This window comes from Orbicella franksi, chromosome 8, assembly GCF_964199315.1.
Source record: "Orbicella franksi chromosome 8, jaOrbFran1.1, whole genome shotgun sequence".
NCBI lineage: Eukaryota > Metazoa > Cnidaria > Anthozoa > Scleractinia > Merulinidae > Orbicella > Orbicella franksi.
In genome coordinates, this window is record NC_138152.1 from 9,354,774 (window position 1) to 9,374,567 (window position 19,794).

The window sequence follows — 19,794 nt, forward strand, 5'->3', positions numbered from 1 at the left end:
CCGGTATTGGAAAACACGGACATGTCGATTCTACTGGCTTCGTACGGTTAATTTATCATTAAAGGAGGGATTTAGATAATCACATTTTCATACTTTATTTCATTTTCCGAAGCTTAGAAAGTGATTTTTTTATTGAATGACAGAACAAGTACGAAATAATTTGTATTTTGGGGGTATGAAAGTTTTTTTCAGTTATTTATGATTCACCAACACCCAACCCCCACCCCTCCCCACACCAAGTACCAACTGCCCGTCACAAGCTGTCATATATAGGGAAACCACCATATTCCTTCAAGAGCATTTAATCTCCAGAAATGAATATTTTTCAAGGGGTTTAATCAGACATACCAGGCAAATGGCACCTCCGAGGCAACCAAACAAAAGAGAACGCAGTTGAGAGATCAAAGGAGCTAAGACGGTGTTACGTCATGTCACGCTCCGATGCCCATATTTGTAATCACCAACTGAGAGATGCTTGAAGGCACTGAAAATATTTCCGTTTGCATCGGCCTTCTAGCAGAACAAAGCGTTTTATTTGGAAACCTTTTGTAGGAAATAGAATCAAACAACGTAGTCCAATATATGAGGATCGAGGGACTTAATTTCAGGGACAGAAAAGCTTATTACGTGACTCTTGAAAACTGAACTGTGGGCGCGCAAATTCCAGCAGGTTTCATTCGACAAGCTTACTCGTGAAATCTCAACATGTTTGTGTACATTTGCGTCTTGTGTTGTTATAAGGTGAGCTAACAATATCATTCTGTTACAGTTGATAGAATTGATACTTTTAAAATACAAATGTGTTATAAATGTCATTTCCAAAATAATTTCAGTTTTCCCACCAACTGTTTTTTCCCGCGTCGCGTTTATAGCCTGTTGTCTACAATTGATCGCGGAAGATTACGTTCGGTTCGTGTGATGTTGTCCCGTCTTTGTTTTAAGCCTTTAAATTAAATTCTGAGTGTCCATTGGTTGAGGTTGACGTGCATGTACCCCCGAGCAAACCTCCCTGCGTAAACAAACACAAATTCTTAGCAGCATGAGTTGACAAATATTACGAAGACTTTTGCCCGAAGTGTGTGTGTATAAAAGGCTTCAATACGCCAAGCCGATCTCACGGAATCTCAATATATTTTCATTGTACGTTCGTTAACCAGGTACTTCGTGTCATTCTTTTTTTTAGAAACGATTGACATGTTTACTCAAGAAGTGATCAGCGACGTTATAGTAAATAACTTGCTTGCGGACTTGCATGATTTAAGTTAACTCGCCTAGGCCTGATTGAAGAAGACTGTGAACAATGGGCGAAAACACGGTGGCGGATGGAAATCTATCAAACCATCACAGATTAACCGACGACTTGGAAGCCGAAGAACAGCCTCCTTCTTGCGGACTGGTGTCTTGGAGGCCAAGCTTTCTTCAACGTTTTGCCAAGCCAAGGTGGTTTCTTCTGTTCCAGTGCTGGTTCGTGCTTGCGCAAGGCATGATCGTATCTGGGTTTCAGGGGGTTGTTATTTCTTCGCTTGAAAGACGTTTTTCGTTGAAGACTAACGAGCTTGGGGTTGTGGTGAGCTGCTATGACATTGCTGCTGCGATCATGGCTGTTTTAGTCAGCTACTACGGCCATCATCACAAACCAAAATGGCTCGGTATCGGCGCATTTATCTTAGGAATTGGGTGCTTTTTATTTGCCCTTCCACATCTCCTTGTAGGCCCGTACGAGCCCGGTTCAAGTGCAACAAACCTTTGTTCCATAGATTCTCTTCCAACGAACTTAATATGCCGAAGTTCTGTTTGGTATCATATATTCGTTTTTGTACTGGCGGAGTTTTTTATTGGGGTCGGAGCAACCCCTGTGTATATTTTGGGTACGGCTTACATTGACGAAAATGTTCGCCACTCTACATCAGGAATGTTTCTTGGAATCATGTATGCTATTGCCACGTTTGGACCCGCAGTAGGATTTTTGCTTGGAGGGGAATTTCTCAAGATTTATGTGGACATTGAACAGGTAAGTATTTTCATTTACATGCGGATAAGACTTAGGTCTTGACACGGGCACTTCGTACTATCCCCCCGTAGGACCCATGCCCGCCGGGAACTGAGAACATTGTGTCTTGTCCGAGGAACGCCTCTACTGGCAGGATGTCAAACAAAAGTCCAGTGAACAAGATCATTTCACTCATAATTTGTGACCCTGTCATGCTGTAAAATTTGACAGCTAATGCAAAATGTGACAAAGTATAGCAACTTCTGTTGCAAAATGTAACATAACTTTAAAGTAAAACGTTACAACTTGACTTAAGGTGGCACAGAGTTTTTAATACCGTGTTTTATTCATGTTTTTCCTTTGGTTGCCAAAAATGGCAAGACGCAAGTTAACAACACAAATATTAGTTTTTTGATGGTTTAGCTGACATATCTGCCATTGCCATGGCAACATAGATAAATATAAACAGGCCTTTAAAATTGGTTTTGTTCATTTCAGAAAATCAGATTTTCTGAAATGAGCAAAACCAATTTTAAATTCTAGTCATTAGATTTTCTTCATCATATGCATGTGTACGCATGTGTGTGACAACAAGATTGTAACAATGTTCACGTGTTAACCCTAGATTTTTAATTATCCTTTGTTGAAGGATAACTGGAATATCTATAATTTCCTCTGTTTATATTCATTTTTTTTTTTGATACTCCATTTACTTATTCTTCAAAGCATTTTCTTGACAAATTTCCTGAAATCCTAATGGGTGGTTCTTGAGAAATAGACATATTTTTTGAGAAAGGTATTCACAGCATTCAATCTCAATTTTTTTTTTTGACTAACTATGCATGTGCTGCATTTAGCTGAGTTCTTTTAGTAACAAAGAAAAATCTGAGAATCGCTGGGCTCTTTGCATGCTTTTTACTGTTGAAGATGTTATTAGACAGTCTAGACTTGAGAAAATTGCTTAATATGCAGTCTGCAGACTTAAATCCAGTCTAATCAACCAAGAATTTATAAGGTTAAGTTTCAAGACTGTAGTGTACATCTTCTGGCCTGGCCTGTGGGCAACAGGCCTTGCAATGGGTTGCAGGCCGTGGGCTACAAACCAGCTTTTAGTAAAGCGTTAAATTTATCATAGACCGAGATCTTTTTGGAAGGGGAGGTATCTAAATCAGAGCTTTGTTACCCTGCTAAGGGTCATTACCCAGTCTTGCTCCCAAGTTCAAGTGCAACATGGCACAAGATTTTACTTTTAGCCACGATAATTTAAAAGTAATCAATGATTATAACTACTGTCGCCACATCTTTTGTTTCAGCCCCAGGGCGTGGAACTCACACCAGAGGACTCGAACTTCATTGGCGCCTGGTGGCTGGGTTATGTGGTTGGTGGCACGTTATCTGTGTTGGTCAGCCTTCCATTGCTTGCATTTCCCAGGGAACTTCCAGGAACTCCTGAAATCCGCGCTGAGAAACAAGCCTGTTCAGACACTGTTGAGGACCACAATATGCCACACACATTGAAACAGTTGCTTCCATCATTAAAGGCACTTCTCACAAACAAAACTTTTGTATTTTTGTCTCTTGCTGCCGCAGCTGAAGGTTTTGCTGTTGGGGGATTCTCGACGTTCATGCCAAAATTTGTGGAGGCACAGTTTCGTATTCCAGCTGGACTGGCGAGTACATATACTGGCCTGGTAGTGGTGCCTGGAGGGTGTGGCGGCATGTTGTTTGGTGGCTATCTTATTAAAAGAATGAACTGGACATGTGATAAAATAATCAAAGCTTGTTTCATCATTGCCTCGTTGGCGACATTATGGACTGCTGGGTTTTTTCTTGGTTGCCCTAACAGAGCATATGTGGGTGTCACAGATCCATACATTAACAGGTATTCAAAACTGGTTTACCAGACAGTCATTTGTCAAACAAAAGACTTGATTTATAACGAAGTCACTTACCGTAAATCTTTGAATTAGCGCCTCCCCTCAAATAAGCGCCCCCTTCAAATAAGTGCCCCTCTTATTGGCCAGAATTTAAAATAAGCACCTCCCCTGGAATAAGCACCCCCTCCACTCCACCCATTAAATGGAAGAGTACTGTTCAATCACAAGCAAGTGACCATCAACTCATTCAAGCATTGTGCATTGACCATCACAACAGATGGTAGTGATGATCTGCTGATTCATTGCCTAAAGTCCAACCAACCTTGTGCAGCAGGCCTAGATTGGCTAAATGGGTTATATTATGTAGTTCTTCAAGAGAGACAAGATCCTTCTGAGACTTCAGAGGAACGGACACATATGTATATTGCAAAAAACCCGATCATATCATATCTAGCTAAGTGCCTCCCTTGAATAAGCTTGCCCCGTCTTCTCTTAAATTTGAAATGAGCGCCCCGGGTGCTAATTCACATATTTACGGCAATCTTTTTTACAGACTCAGGAAGTTGATCAAATACAGTAGAACCTGATTTTTCAAACCTCCAGGTGAAATGAAAGTTGGTTTAAAAACAGGGTAGTTTGGAAAGGGGTAAACTTAGACAGAAACTGAACTGAAATCTAACCCTTCACCCCACTGCCCCCTTTGACTAAATAGGCCAAAACTTCAGTCTGGGCTGAAATTCACCATGTAATCACCCCCTAACTAAAAGTTTGTAAAACATAAAATAGAGAAAGAAGCCTTAAAATGCCAAAATAATAACTTAAAGTGGATGGAACTCTATTGTCTCAATTTACAAACAAAAAATCTGTCGACTTAAAAAAAATGGATTTGCTGGGAAATAACTAAGGTACAATTTGGTTATCAGAGATTGCCACAAGCAGTCATAAAGAATGTACCTTTTCAGGTGTTGGTTGATGTCATTTCTCTTATTTCTAGTTCTAGTTCATCACTTGTCAACATTACTTCATCTTGTAATGCCATGTGTAACTGCGACGTCAAATACTATTCACCAGTTTGTTCCAAAGAAGATCAGCTAACGTTCTACTCTCCCTGTTATGCGGGTTGCTCTGCAGATGATGTACTGGGTGACAAAGTAAGGGTATTAATTTTTTGTTATTTTGGTATGATTTAATATTTTTTATTAAATTATTTAATCCTTCAAAGTTTGTTACATGTAGATATATATTCAATAATAGCCTCCATTTGGCACAGAAATATGCTTGGATATTTGTCCACAAACATTGTTTGTTCCGAGAAGTGATCAGTTTTCTGAGAGCATAGCTCGAGGAAAACTGTAAACTTTGATTTAGATTCTGACAATATTTTAGCTTTTTGATGCAAGCGTGATAAAAATCTGTCCTGTCCTCAAATATCAATGCATTGCCAACTAGACAGGTGTTGAGAATAACAATTTCAATGGGGGACTGTTCAGGACAACTGAGATTCCTCTTGTTTAGATTATTTATAAATTGAATCTGGTAATAATCAGGCAATAAAAATGGGTAAAGGCAAGTAGATAAAGAGTCATTCTTATTGAAACCCCATGTCCCTTCTGTGTGAAGGGACATGTAAATATAAAATGTTTATAAGTTTTTATTCCACAGCTTTATCAAAACTGCAGCTGTTTTGCGACCCTATCAAATGAAGGAGTTCAAGGTAGCGGCTGTGAACCAGAGTGTAATGCTCTTATTCCTTTCCTGATCTGCTTGTTGTGTCTCATGATTTTTACATTTTCTAACAACATCCCTGCAACCACAGCAACACTAAGGTAATTGCTATGTACAATTTTATTGGGCTATATTGATTTCATTTATAATTTAATTGTTATTAACACTATTAGAGTAACTTCATATTGTTACTGATAGCTGATGTTCAGTAGGGGCATGGTGGTATATATGGTGATTACTAAGTTACACTGCACTCTGAATCTTAACAGTTGTTCTGAACTATTTGAATGAAGAATTTGGAACTTCAAGATGGTGGACATTTTGAAAATTATGCGGGACAATAAATTTTTGTGTTCAGAGACATGCGCCATGTTTGATATGAGATCATGCATTGATCACTGCTTAAAAATAAACAAGTTTGGATGCTTTACACACCATATACGATTTGATTACAATAATTAATTTAATTAATTAATTTAATTTCATAATTATTATGCAAATGTTTTTAAACTTACCAGGGGGTACAAAAGTACCCTTTCCCCCTGCTAGGCTCATGAAGAAAAAAAGGCCAAGATAAATGGGGTTGATAATCAATAATAATTAAATCAAATAATAAATTATATATATTTGAATAATTCCTTTTGCTGTTAGGTGTGTTCCCGAGAGTCAAGGGTCTTTTGCGCTTGGTATTAACCAGCTGATTGTTCGTATTTTGGCGTTCATACCGTCACCAATCATCTTTGGATATGTAATTGACGCAGCGTGTCGCTTACACCAAATGGATCCTTGTGACGAGGGAGCGGAGAGGAATTGTCTGGAATATGACACTGATTTGTTCAGGTAAATCAGTCGTTCCTAAACATCTTGTATTATACACTGAATATATATGGGTTATTGATCAAGTGTGAGGTCAAGATGGCTGGATATTGGCCAAGTTCTTTTTTTTGCGAGTTTATGGACCGAGACGGAGTCGAGGTCCATAAACTCGCAAAAAGAGAACGAGGCCAATATCCAGCCATCTTGACCGGACAAGCTTGGTCAATAAAGGATTTATTATATGGCTTTCGGGGAAATTTTTCTTGCGGGACACGGCGGGTAGTCCCGAGCGGGCAAGATAGCCCCATCTTGCCCGCTCGGGTAGCCAATCACAGCGCAGGATTTGATTCATCTTGCCCGCTCGCGGAGCTTGCCATATAATAAATAATGTTATTGACCATGCAAGGTGGCTGGATATTTTTGTGAGTTTGTGGACCAAGATGGAGTCTAGGTCTGTAAACTCACCAAAAAAGAACTCAATGGCCAATATCCATTCTCATCCCCAGAGGCTGCTCTCCCTTTGGTCAGCACCAGGAATCGCAACCTCTGGGTCAGTCCAACACCAGAAGTCCGTGATTCACAGACTTTCCATCAGATCTGACAAATCTGATCGGCTGAGAATACAAAATGAATTCCCTGTGCATACTCAGAAAATCGGGTCTAGCCAAAGATCGTGATTCTTGGTGCTGACCAAAAGGAGTGCGGCCTCTGGGTACAAGAATGGCCAGTATATCCAGCCATGTTGACTGAACAAGCTTGGGCAATATAAAAGATTTATTATTAATATGGCTTTCGGGAACATTTTTCATGCAAGACACAGTGGGTAGTCCCGAGCAGACAGGATAGTGCTGTCTTGCCCACCCAGGTAGCCAATCACCATTCAGGATTTGATTCGTCTTGCCTGCTCACGGAGCTAGCCATATAATATATAAGAGAGTTTAATAATTTACTTATCAAATAACATCATATTATTTGTGTGTTGTACCTTACCTTTTTGTTGACCATCCACCATTGATTTTCTTACCCTTGGATGACTGCAGTAAGCAAGGCCACCACAAGGTTGGTGGTGTGCTTCTTTATACTTTTTGAGACAAGGAAATGCGTTTTCTTAATAACTGAACCATGACCATCCAATTTATGCCTTTGCAATAATTTAACTTGCATTGAATTACTGAATATTGCTGTTTTCACATAGGTATTTGATGTTCGCAGTGGGAGGTGGTTTCAAGTTATTATCTGCAGTAGCATTTTTCTTTGCTTGGAAATTTTACAAACTGCCGGTAGCTGAGTCGAGTAATGGTGACTCAAACCCAGAAACCACATCCCAGACAACAATCATGGATGGAAGCACTCCCAAAGAACACAAGGATATGACAGAGCTTATTCCAGTTGCGCAGTTTATTAAAGTTTCCAATTCGAAGGACAGTTACAAGGAAGAGCCGAAAGTAACCACTGTATAAATAATTATGTTTACATTTTTTCTTTTACTTGAAATGGTTTACATTATACAGTGGAACCCTGCCTTGTGACCACCTTATCATACAGCCACCTTCTTGCCACTGTATCCTGGCCCGAACAAAAGTTCAGTCAGTCATTTCCTTATTTAAAGAACCCCTTTTATCTGGCCAGCCCATTAATACAGCCAGATTTTTGTGGCCTGTCAGTGACCAGTATAATGGGGTAATCCACTGTATTTAACAGTAACTATTTTGGGGTTATAAGTGGCTTATTATGTTAGCTAGGCAAAGTTTAGGGCTTATGATTTCAGTGGCAAGAACATTTTAAGGCACACTTTGATTTGTATATCATTACGCAAATGTATGCTGATATAAAGCACAGTCGCCAATTCAGGGCTGTCGTTAAGGGCCGTAACCAGTAACACTTGTTACGGCTGAGTATGCTTGATTTTCCCTCGATGTCATGGGAGAAATTACCTGTTGTTGATAGAATTTATCCACAAAATAACGAGTTTGCTACGGGTGTGGAGAACAAGGCTACAGGTAACTCAAAACTTAATGACAGCTCTGACAGTGGTTATTGATTCATTCCACGAGTCATTAAGGCTATTTTAGCCATTGTGTTAAATCAATAATTGAAGTCGTCCCTAATTATTAGGGACTACTTGTTTCCAATGGACTTATTTAATAGCGAAACAATTAGTTATTGTGCATATTGCATTCAAATGTGTGCACGTGGATCTTTCTTTGTGATAGGTCCGTAATGTGTACTCAAGTAGCTAACTATCTACCATGGTTACAGCTGGCTGCTATAGCTAAATCTCTAAGTACCATGCTTTTATGTGGGAAGGTTTAGATTGAAAAAGTACAGGTGGTTGACAGAAAATTATTTTGTTATTCAATCAAATTCGAGATTATTTTTCTGATAAATTACTTTTTGATGCAATCAATTTGATTTATTTGAATGCTAATATTGTACACAAAAGTAGAATGATATTTATGCATACACAGAGACAATGCCAGTAATTGGTTGCATAATTATACTACTTTCAATGACCCTTTTTTATAACAGTTCAATTCCGTATAAAGAAAGAAGTATTAATGCAGTCAACGCCCTTTTAGCTTTTAGTGCAAAAAGTGGGCATCGCAATACTACCGGTAACAGTTTGCAGTTTGATGCTCAAAATTCCAAGTTTTGGGAGGAGAGTAGAGATTGCTTGCAGTTTGGTATTAATACTGTATTCATACACACTGGTTTACAGTCTTCTTGATATCATAGCTGCAGATATTACACTGAGGTATTCTCCCCGGGTCACCAGAAACATGCACTTTCAAGGTCGCTACAGTGTGACAATTATCCATTTCCCTGGCATGTAGAGAGTCCCTCCCTGGCCAGACATATGATGATGTTCTCTACTTAAAGACCTTTTCTCCTTTCAGGATTTGCTTCTCTCAGTGCGGCAGTATGGCTGTAGTTGGTTTGATATGCATTGGCTCTAAATAAGGGAGTTGGCTGTAATTATTGTTAGTAGACTGTTACATATGGAGACAGTGCAGGCTGCTGTCTCCATGTTTTGTTTCGGGTATATTTACATCTAATGCATGGCATAACACTTGCCTTCATATAGTTAACTTTATACATGTCAATCAATATTACAGGGCTCACTCATTGGTTGTGATCCAGTGTAGATTACCCCACAGTGTAGGAAAGGGATTGGGTTTGGCAGATTCTCATGACTCCTGTCTGGTAGAACTAATTGTGATTCCCTTATATTAAGGGCCCATTAACTGATCTTTTCAAGCCGTTGCTAGGGAAAATTTATTCTTATATAACTGCATCATTTTTAGTTAGTTCAGAGTTATTTTCATGAGTTTTGACTTTTTCATAATCAGCAACACTAGTGATGATGTCATCAGGCCACGCCCATGGTCATGTGACTAATACTGAAAAAACTCAAAGGCTCCTAGGCAAATTACTTTATCAGAATTTTTTTCATTGATTTAATATTTTAATTTAAATCCTCATCACACTATGCATAGATTTTGTTTCACTTCTAAAAGGTCAGATTTTGAGAGAATTTCAAAATATTAAAAATTTCGTAATTTTCTGAAAAAAAGCATGATTTTGAAAAAGGAATGCATAGCTATGTTTCCAACGTTGGCTTTAATCGAAATCTGTCAAGAAAGGCTGGATTTAAGGAAAAACCGCCTTTCATTTAGCATTTAAAGAAACCGGAAGTACGCCCGATTTATATTGGAAGTTACCCTATCAGCACGTGCGCAATTGACACTATACTACCAGCACACTTCGGTAAGATCAAACACAGCCACACGGAGTTAGTTTTTCTCTTTCTATTGCTCTTGTTTTTCTGTCTTTGTCTTATTTTCTCTTCGCTTGTACTTTTTTTACTTTGCATTTTGTGAAACACAAAGAAAAACATCTAAAATGTGAACGAATTTGGAAGTTATTAAGTTATTTTTATTTTCCGCGCTCAGGCTGACGTAAGTAACCGGAAGTGAAATTTCACCTCCTTAGCAACGCGCCCGAGCGCGCACATTAATCGGTTAATGGGCCCTTAAACGAGTGAAGTCTTGGAAGAGAGGAAGAACTAAGACAGAACCATTTAGCTGATTATTTATTTTCATCAGCTAATGGCGGCTTCACTGTGGCACAAGCTTGTTGTCTATTGTTCTAAACTAGGTAAAGTAAGTGGCATAACAGCCAATACTGTGACAACATTTTCTACCTTAATTACATACGTTGTAAGTATGCAATGCAAGCATTATTACGCTATCACCTTGAAATAAAAGATTACAAGTGTTTTGTGAAGTCTTATTTTGTCATCACTAACTAAAGTCTTGTCTTAGTCCTGTGCAACTGAATTCTTCTAGTCTCTTTTAAAGCACTTCAGCAATGTTCAGTTCCAGAAAACATCCATGCTCCCCCCACAGAAGGGATTGGAATTTCCTGGGGTGTGGGGGGTTCTGTAAGACCTAAAAATTTAAAGAAATGTATGAAGTTCAATTGGAATTTCCAGAGGGGTGGAGGGGGGGGGGGACTTAGAAAAACTCCCTTCTGTGGGGGAGGTATGGATATTTTCTGGAACTACACAATAAGAAAATAAGTACAACAGTTACTCTTTACAATCTGAACTTATCGGTCTTTGGGATCCTCTCACAATATGTCCAGTTAGCCCCACTGTGTGAAGCTTGAAATATTCCAGTGAGTTAATACCCTCTACCAAAAGTCCCCTGTGCACATGGGAGCCTACCTCAAGAGACTGTCACCCAGTGAGTTAAGCTGAACCGACATTTCTCGCATCAAACCCTGGCTATACAGTATGATTTGTACCTGTGACCATTATCAACACACACAAGGGAAACTGTAATTCATGTCAAATGAGCATCTGTTTGGCACCCAGAGTCAGTCCCAGTAAACTCATGTTTTTACCCTGGGGAGGGGGGGGGGGGAACTCCCATGATAAAAATGGATGGGGTGCTGGTCATACCTTAAAGGGATTAAAAAACGCGGTTTTGGTACCTCTAAGGGTGTTCAGCCTCGAAAGGTTTTTAACTCGGTACCCAAAAAGGTATAGAGTCAGGAGTATGGCAGGAGATTGTGTGTTGTTCTAGAACTTGTACCTCTTAGGGGTGAAAAGCATTTCAAGCAACACCCACAAAACAAGATCTAGGCACCTTAGAGGTTCTTTTCAAAATTTCTGACAAGCACCCCTGTCCCTGTGGTATGGTGGTCTTCTCGGGGGAGGCATTACTTCATTTCTCGTCTGAAATGTGTATCACCAGAGCTATACAAGCAGTGTTTGTCATGGCCCATTCTAGTAACAGTTGGGTAGTTTACGTTGTAATATCATGGGTGACAACAAACACCTTAATTTTGGCACAAAGTTTCAGCGTTAATTTATTTTCACATGTGAAATTACAAAATCGGCCACGGCAACATTTGGCACGAAATTTCTCAATACAGCAAACAAATCTAAAAACCCACTATCGTAAGTGTAATTTTGTCACCCATGATATTAAAAGGTTTGGCCCAAACCCTGACCTGGGGAACTGAAGAGAGATTAAAAGGTAATCAAATGATATACTTGTGAAATTAAGAAATAATTTCACTTGCATTTTGTCAAAATTCTTATAATATTTCTCTCGTGTACAGGCCTGGGGCCAGTGTTTCTTGAAAGACCCAGCAACTTTTCGGGCCCGAAAAGCCATTTTTAGTTAATCGGTATGTAAGACAGAGAGGTCTATACACCTGAAACTTCTTTTAAGGAATGAAACCTCTGTTTACATTAGGACTACGTGAATAAAACAGCTCTGCAATCATATGGTTTGAGATTTTGCTACAGCTTCCTGGGTGTGAAAACTTTTTTGGGACCTTTGAGAAATGGGCCCCTGGTGTATACAGTTGTCGCATTTGTTTTTCTAATTCCTGTTTGGTTTGTAATTGTATTTTTATTTTAGCACTCAAAAACAATAAATACATGGTTTATGACTGTTTCCATAGAAATGGTCCACGTGGCAAAATCCTGACCAAGAAAGTACCACACAGAACGCTGGTATTTACCTCAAGACTACCTTGCCATATAATAACATTGGATATCCAACATTACATGACTTGTCATCAATCATTTAAAGTTTGGTAGACCTTAAGACTAGAAGTACAACACAGTTGGTAATGTTTTGTTAAGTTCTGAAAATATTTTCAACTTAATTATGGATGAAACTTCAAACTAGAAACTTGCTAAAAAAAGGAAATCCTTGTTCGAAGTTCCTTTAGTAAAGGAAAGACTACAAAAACACAAGCCTGCCAATGATGACATTTTATTAAAGAACAATTGCAACCAAGGAACTGTTGCTTCAATAATTTCATAGATTAATAAATTAGTATTGTTAATATTTGGGTCAGGTAGCAGCTCTTGTAACGTCTCACATGAATGGCTTGATACCCTTTGAAAAGACAATAAAACAAACTATTTAAAAAATGCCCCTAGCCCCAAACAAGAATTACAAGCTTACAAGAGCTGCTACACTTCTTTAATATTTTAGCTTACAACATTAATGGTTCACGACCTACAAAGCCAAGCAGTAGTGCTGGCACAAACTGATCTCAGATCCAATTATACACAGAGGGCAGTAATTTATATATAATATGTACTATATTTATGACCAGTCTTAATATTTTTAGAAGTATTACAGGCTTGAACATTAACTGCAGTTTCCCACATCTCAAGGTTCCAGTGACTACATTGTTTTAGTTTCCTGCTACAACATGAACAAGATTAAGGCATATTCTTAAAATCACTAACAAACACTAAATCAAGAATTGAAACATCCAGAAATTCCTTTACTTTGTCTATAGGGCAGGTACATTGTACTAGCTTCCATATCTACCCATGTCCTTCTTTCCACTGCAGATGTTAACACACTCTCAAGAGTTTGTTTATGTTTTTTGTCTTGTTCATGTAAGACATCACAAAATGTGAACATTTTGCAACTACTTACATAAGGTAAATTCAAAGTTTCATGTCAACTGCCATTGTGGATGTGAAATGTTACATTATGCTCTGTTCTTTCTCACATCACTTGATGAAACAACTTTGCAGCTGTAAAAATCAATGAAGCTGTTGGAAAAAGAATTTGAAAGGACTCGAAGATAAGGTATGTGGTTCATAATGAATAACATCGATTCACATTCCATCGAGTGAGAATAAAACTGACATTTCAGACCACAATGTAACTAAAAGTCCTTACTCTTGAAGTAAAAAGCAACTAAGGCATATGTAACCATGCAAAATAATGCTTTACAACTGCCTCTTTAACAAGCACTAGATGAGGTAGGACTTTAGCAAATAGTCAATCTAGTTTACTCAGAAAAGGCCACCATTACAACTGGTGGGACAGCGAAGCGATGGCCATGGCTGTATTAAAGATTGCCAATTAGTTCAGTTATTTTACCCCCTATGTGATAAGATCAGCAATCAACATCATATTCAGAACTTAGACCAATACAACTTTTTTTTCCATCTCAATTTAATTTTCCCCTAAAATATTAACACTGCAGCTAATGCACATGATAGCAGAGTAAAAAAAAAAGTGGTCACCTGAGTCACAGGAATTGTCTTAATGTGTGTCAAAATTCTCCCAACTAACATTATAACAATATACAGAGACCAGTTAGAAGAATTTGTACAACAGTCACTCATTAGGAAGGTATCTAGATGGAATAGAAGACTTTTGATTCATGGTTGTCAATCAGGCAGAAAACAAAAACTCTCCAACAGAATTCTCAAAAATTCTGAAATTCTACAACTTTCAACTGACCCTTGCCCATTAGGCAAGTGAGAATAAAAAGTTACTAGCCCAACAACAAAATCTACTTCCCCTGGATGACTAGACAGCCCTGTTTTGAGCCCTGAATAAGTTGGCCATTATCAACAACACTTATCAAAACTTGTAACCACTGTAAATAGAATTCCCCGACTCCGTTGACAACGAACTTAGGTTTCTACTAACCAGATAATTCCCTTACTTTTTCCTGACCTTGGAAAAAAAATTGCAACTGTTGCAACTAAGAATTCATCAATAAATAATAATATATTATACAGTATGTTATAATATCTATGGTGACCAGGGAAAAGAATTTGTACAAACTGGAGAAGATATGAGTGACCACTGTTTTGAAACTTTACCCATGCTCTATCCAACCTGTTGTCTTTTCCCAAGCTCAACATTGTGAACGAAATCATACTCTTGGAATGGAAACAAATCTACGGAATTAAACTAAGAGCTTGGGGCAGCCATTTTTCTCAGACATTAATAACTTTAGACTTCAGTTTTCATTTTCTTCCTGGTCAGGAAAATCTTTCAGAAAATTTCCATTCGTTTTCTAGTCCAAATCATACCCCAAATCAAGATCTTCATAATTATCCATCCCTTAACTTTCTCAGCATTTCATTTGTAGGAAGTCGCTGTTAATCTTTCTTTGGTTGGCTCTCTCTTCCTTCATCACTAGCAGTGACATCATTAGTGGCAGATGGTTGAGTTTTAATACCGCCTGTAAAAAAGCAGGATCAAGAAAAGATCAATAAAATTGTAAAAAAAAACAAAAAAAATTACAGGGTGTACATATTGGAATCAATCATAATGGAGGCATTGTGGACTCATGGTTAGCCTTCACCTTCAGATGGAACAGTACGGGTTTGAGCTCTGGCCAGGGACATTGTGTTGTGTTCTTGCACAAGACACTTTACTCTCACAGTGTCTCTCTTCACCCAGGTGTATAAATGGGTAACAGGGAACTTAATGCTGGGGTAACCCTGAGATGGACTAGCATTCCATCCAAGGGGGAACAAAAATACTCCTTGTCTCCTCATGCTGCTGAAACTTGAGATACATGTACGCGCTGGCCTGATGGCTCGTACGCAGACTTTACCTTTTTTTACCAAATAAATCAATCCAAAGTTTACCTTGCAAAGAAGCTTGGCTTTCCTCAAAGGATTTAAGTTTGTTAGTGTGATCCAAGCCCAACTGAAGCAATGGTTTCAAGGCGTTACTTGCAGCTTCCTCACGTGAAGCTTCCACAGTTGCTCCTGACCCATAACATGTGAGAGGCGGAATGGACGACACTGTTACCAGTGTGAGAAACTCTCTCTCCTACAATGTACACAACAGCATTCAAAAAATTCAATATTATTGAACTGAGCAAATTTTTTAATATTCCTGCTGGGCTGCTAGTAAAAAGAGACTGTTTGAAGGGCATTCCACTTGTCAAAATGTCATGAAGAGAGGAGTATAAATTTGCATTTTGAGCTTAAAAGGGATATTTTTAGCGGAATACACTAGAAACACCCTGTAAGGAATCTATAACTCAATAGAAACACAGAACTTGCTCAAGCTGTTGATGCAATGATGGCACAAGAAAGGAAAATTTCTATTTTGATGATCAAAGTAAACAAGTTGCTTTCTTTTTCGTATCACATTGTTTTCTAAAAGAAATCGAAAACATGTTCCCTGTGTTTCTATCAAGTTAAAGAAACACTCGTAAAAGATTGGGAGAACTCACAATAGCTGTGGAATCTCCCACCTGTCGACTTGTGTTCCCACAACAATTCTCATTCTCCCAAACTTCCACCTGTGTTTCTATAACTTGACAGAAACATGAAACACGTTTTCTGTTCCTTAATGAAAACCAGAATTTTTGTTTCAGATTTACAGCTGACAGGTTCTAACCTTGGGGTAATCAGTAAATTGCACTCGTAATCCCTCAACCTCAGCCAGCTGCAGAAGCTTTTGAACTGGAGTTGGATGTTTCCCAGGAGTTGTCTTGACCACTGGGGCACCAGGGGCTCGGTTTAACCCGCCTTGTAGAGCTGGCTCCTAAGGAATCAGAAAAAAACAACATCAAGTTGCAAGTAATATAATTATCCAACAGAAAAGACTGTGTTTGACCACATTTCCAAACACTGAGAAGAGAGTTGAAAATGTGATGTGTAGTGGAGCATCTTCGACAAACTTTGAGGTACTTGGAAACGCAGTCAAACACAGTCTTGAGTTTTTGATATAACTTCTCAATCAAAACTTAAGCTAAGGAGAAAATGAAGAAATAATTAAAAATAGTAACACTTTATGCTAATTAAGATCAGATATCCAAACACTGTCACGCAATGACTTCCTTCTTCGAAACTCAAATCATTTACTTAATGACTTTGAGAAGTTTATTTATTACATGACTAAGCTAGTTATGAGGGCTGATGACTAAAATCAACCAATCAGACTGCTCCATTGCCAGTCCAATATTCTTTAAGTATTAAGCCGGGCACTGTCCCTAATGATCCCACAAGGTCACTTTTGAAGACTTTCAGGTAGTGTCAGTCACGTAATAAATCCCTTATTAACCAAGTACAAGGGACATACTGGGAGAATATTGGACCTCGGTCTTTTTTGTATGGATCCCGGGCCAATATTCATCCAGTATGGCCCTTGCACTTGGTTAATACGATATATGTGTAGACCTCACTGTGTATGATTCATGCTGGAGAAAAAGCTGTGTGACAACCACTGCACAGCTTATGTTCCTATGTAACATTTCTCATTCTCCCAAACATGCACAGAAACACAGAAATATTTCATTTTCTCAACTATAAACGGCCACTTTGAATAGCTGTTCATACCTGAGGTTCCTGCTTCACTAGTGCTATGGGAGCAACCACGGAGTTCATCATGTCTGATCGAGTCTGTTTGGCCAGTTCAGGAACCATCGGCAGCAGACCAGGCTTGAGCTGCCGGCCAAGAATGGTGGCTGGCTGACTGCCTGTTCCACTTCCATTAAAAGAGACCTTCTGTTCAGCATCACTCTTCTCAGTTTTGACAGCTTTCTCTCCCTACAAGAAGATACATGTTATAAAAGATATTTATCAAGTTATGTCCCCAAGGTACTTGGAAATGCCATGTAGCTCAGAAAAAGACACTTGGGAGGCACAGTGGCCTCGTGGTTAGTGCGCTCGCCCCCAGAATGAGCAGTTTGGGTTCAAGCCCTGGCTGGGAACATTGCGTTGTGTTCTTGGGCAAGACACTTCACTCTCACAGTGCCTCTCTCCACCCAGGTGTATAAATAGGTACCAGTGAACTTAATGCTGGGGGTAACACTGCAGTGGACTAGCATCCCATCCAGGGGGGAGTAGAAATACTCCTAGTTGCTTCATGGTACAGAAACCAGGATAACCTCCGGCCTGATGGGCCACTTGGCTCATATACAGACTTAACCTTCACCTTAGAAAAAGACAAGAAGAAACATGACGGAAGTACATTTCTAATAAGGCTGAGTCACTCTGTGAGCGGGCAAGATGAACCAAATCCTGCACTGTGATTGTCTACCCAAATGGGCAAGACGGTGCTATCTCAAGATAGTGCCATCTTGCCCCCTTGGGTAACAAGAAAATAGTTCTCTTTTTCTATATGATAAATCCTTTATTGACCAAGCTTGTTCAGTCAGTATTGCTGGATATTGGCCTTATTTTCTTTTTGAATATTTATACCAGACCTTGACTCCATCTCCATCCATAAACACACAAAAAAGAAAACTTGGCTAATATCCAGCCATCTCGACCTCATGCTTGGTCAACAACCCATATGTACTAAGCTGGAACAGTAAGTTTTACCTGCGAGATATTTGCAGCTGGCTGTCTGTCAGCAGAGCGAAATCCAATCAGCTGTAACATAGCTTCAGCAGCTTTCTTCTTGGCCTCCTTCTTGTTCGGACCAGCTCCCGTAGCCTTGTGCTGCCCGACAGTCACCTCTATGGTGAATTCTCTATCATGTGCCATAGCCTTCTCATGAAGCATTTGGTAGATGGGTGGTTGCTCATGTCTGCGCTGTAGAATCTGCCCAAGAATACTTACTGGATTCAGGGAGGGATCTATCTCTCCCTTTGTTTTCTGGTTCAAGATACGAGGCCCGCGACGAACAAACCGGCCACTGTTCTTGTAGCTGGTCTCCTCTTTGGGTAACTCAGGTAGTTTCTGTAGCTCTTCAAGCATTTTCTTTGCCGCTTCTAGCTTGGCATCTTTCTTCTTAGAACCTTCGCCCACGGTCATAAACTCACCCACTGTGACACTTATCACAAAACGCTTCATGTGAGGGGGACCACTGCTCTTCACATCTTCAAATCCAACTTGCAGCTTCCGTTTGGAGGCTATCTCATACACTTGACTGATCTCGGATTTTACCTCAGTGACACTTTCATTGGGTGTAATGTCTGGTTTGTTACCATTAACAGTGGCTTCAGCGTTCTGAACAAACACTTTCTGTTCCTCCAGATTGCTAGAACTCTCCTTTTGTCCAGAAGCAGCCAGCTCCTCACGCATGATCTTGATTGCTTTTTCCGCCGCATTTTGCCGCGCTTTTTGTTTGTCACGGCCCTCGCCATAGAACTCCCTATCTCCTACCATTAGCTTCACACAGGCGATCCTGGGTATGCGAGGAGGTGCAGAACGGGGGTGGTAGCCATTTTGGATGTAAGGGCGAAAATGATTCTCCTGCCCTGGATGGGGGATGCCATAAGGGGAGCGTGGACTGGGCATGTTGTGGTGCATTCCCGTAAGCTGATGTTGCATCTGAAGACCATGGTAGCTCATATTGACATGTGGTTGGTGGTACGATGGGATCTTAGGCTGCAGGTCTTGATACTGTGTCAGCTTGCCTAGCTTCATTGCCAGCACGTTTAATTCTACAGTTGGAGTCACGTTGAATTGTTGAATTTTAGGCTTTTCTTTTTCTGGCATACAAAGCCCACAGTTCTCCAAACCCGCGGTGGCTGCAGCATGCCTGGCACTTCTAATGCTTGTTGCTTTGCCTTGCCATGTGCCTACTTCACCCAGGGTTAGTTGAACAGTGAAGGTTCGCTTGTGAGCTGGTCCGCTCTCTTCGATGACTTTGTATTCAGGATTCATCTTGTTCGCTTTCGCAAGTTCGTTCATCAGGCTGACTGGCGTTTTCTGAGCCATCGCGACGATCTCAGAACTTGAAGAAACGAAATATCTAAAGAAGATGGTTTAAAAAGACGGATAGAAGTGGTGATCGAGTGTAGAATGGTGTCGAATCGGACGAATAATAAATAAGTTAAGTTGAAAATGGCCGTCGACTCCACAGAAGATTCGATGTGTTGTTCGAAATTACCACCAACTTCCGCAGGGAAATTGACGGTAATAACAAAAGAAGGTGAAAAGGAACTGAAAGATTATGAAGTCGACAAGAATCAGTGAGGAGACCCCACACTTTTGAAGAAATTTGTTTTCTTTCAAAAGTGGACTAATTCGCCAGACATGAGGTCTGCTCGCCTTTGCGTCACTCGGCCAAAAACGATATCCCAGCAGGCTTTGCAGTGCAATGCAACGAGTCTCGACATGGTGAGGGA

The 19,794-nt window shown here is 39.7% G+C and overlaps 2 protein-coding genes across 3 annotated transcripts; one reads left to right on the forward strand and one right to left on the reverse strand.

The window, feature by feature from the left end:
* Positions 1 to 23: 23 nt before the first annotated feature.
* Positions 24 to 12,636, forward strand: LOC145495895 (solute carrier organic anion transporter family member 4A1-like). Of its 2 annotated transcripts, XM_081475494.1 has the most exons (7): positions 24 to 741; positions 1,184 to 2,011; positions 3,304 to 3,872; positions 4,862 to 5,018; positions 5,530 to 5,693; positions 6,244 to 6,432; positions 7,604 to 12,636. In XM_081475494.1, the coding sequence occupies exons 2-7, from the start codon at positions 1,301 to 1,303 to the stop codon at positions 7,866 to 7,868; spliced, it is 2,055 nt and encodes a 684-aa protein (XP_081331620.1). In that variant the 5' UTR covers positions 24 to 741; positions 1,184 to 1,300; the 3' UTR covers positions 7,869 to 12,636. The 2 variants fall into 2 exon arrangements, with proteins under 2 accessions (XP_081331620.1, XP_081331619.1); XM_081475493.1 differs by having other exon boundaries at positions 24 to 2,011.
* Positions 12,637 to 12,688: 52 nt separating this feature from the next.
* On the reverse strand, positions 12,689 to 19,749 carry LOC145495897 (double-stranded RNA-binding protein Staufen homolog 2-like). The gene is made up of 5 exons (XM_081475496.1): positions 18,041 to 19,749; positions 17,054 to 17,263; positions 16,113 to 16,259; positions 15,350 to 15,536; positions 12,689 to 14,937 (listed from the first exon to the last, which is right to left on the reverse strand). The coding sequence occupies exons 1-5, from the start codon at positions 19,382 to 19,384 to the stop codon at positions 14,855 to 14,857; spliced, it is 1,971 nt and encodes a 656-aa protein (XP_081331622.1). The 5' UTR covers positions 19,385 to 19,749; the 3' UTR covers positions 12,689 to 14,854.
* Positions 19,750 to 19,794: the final 45 nt, after the last annotated feature.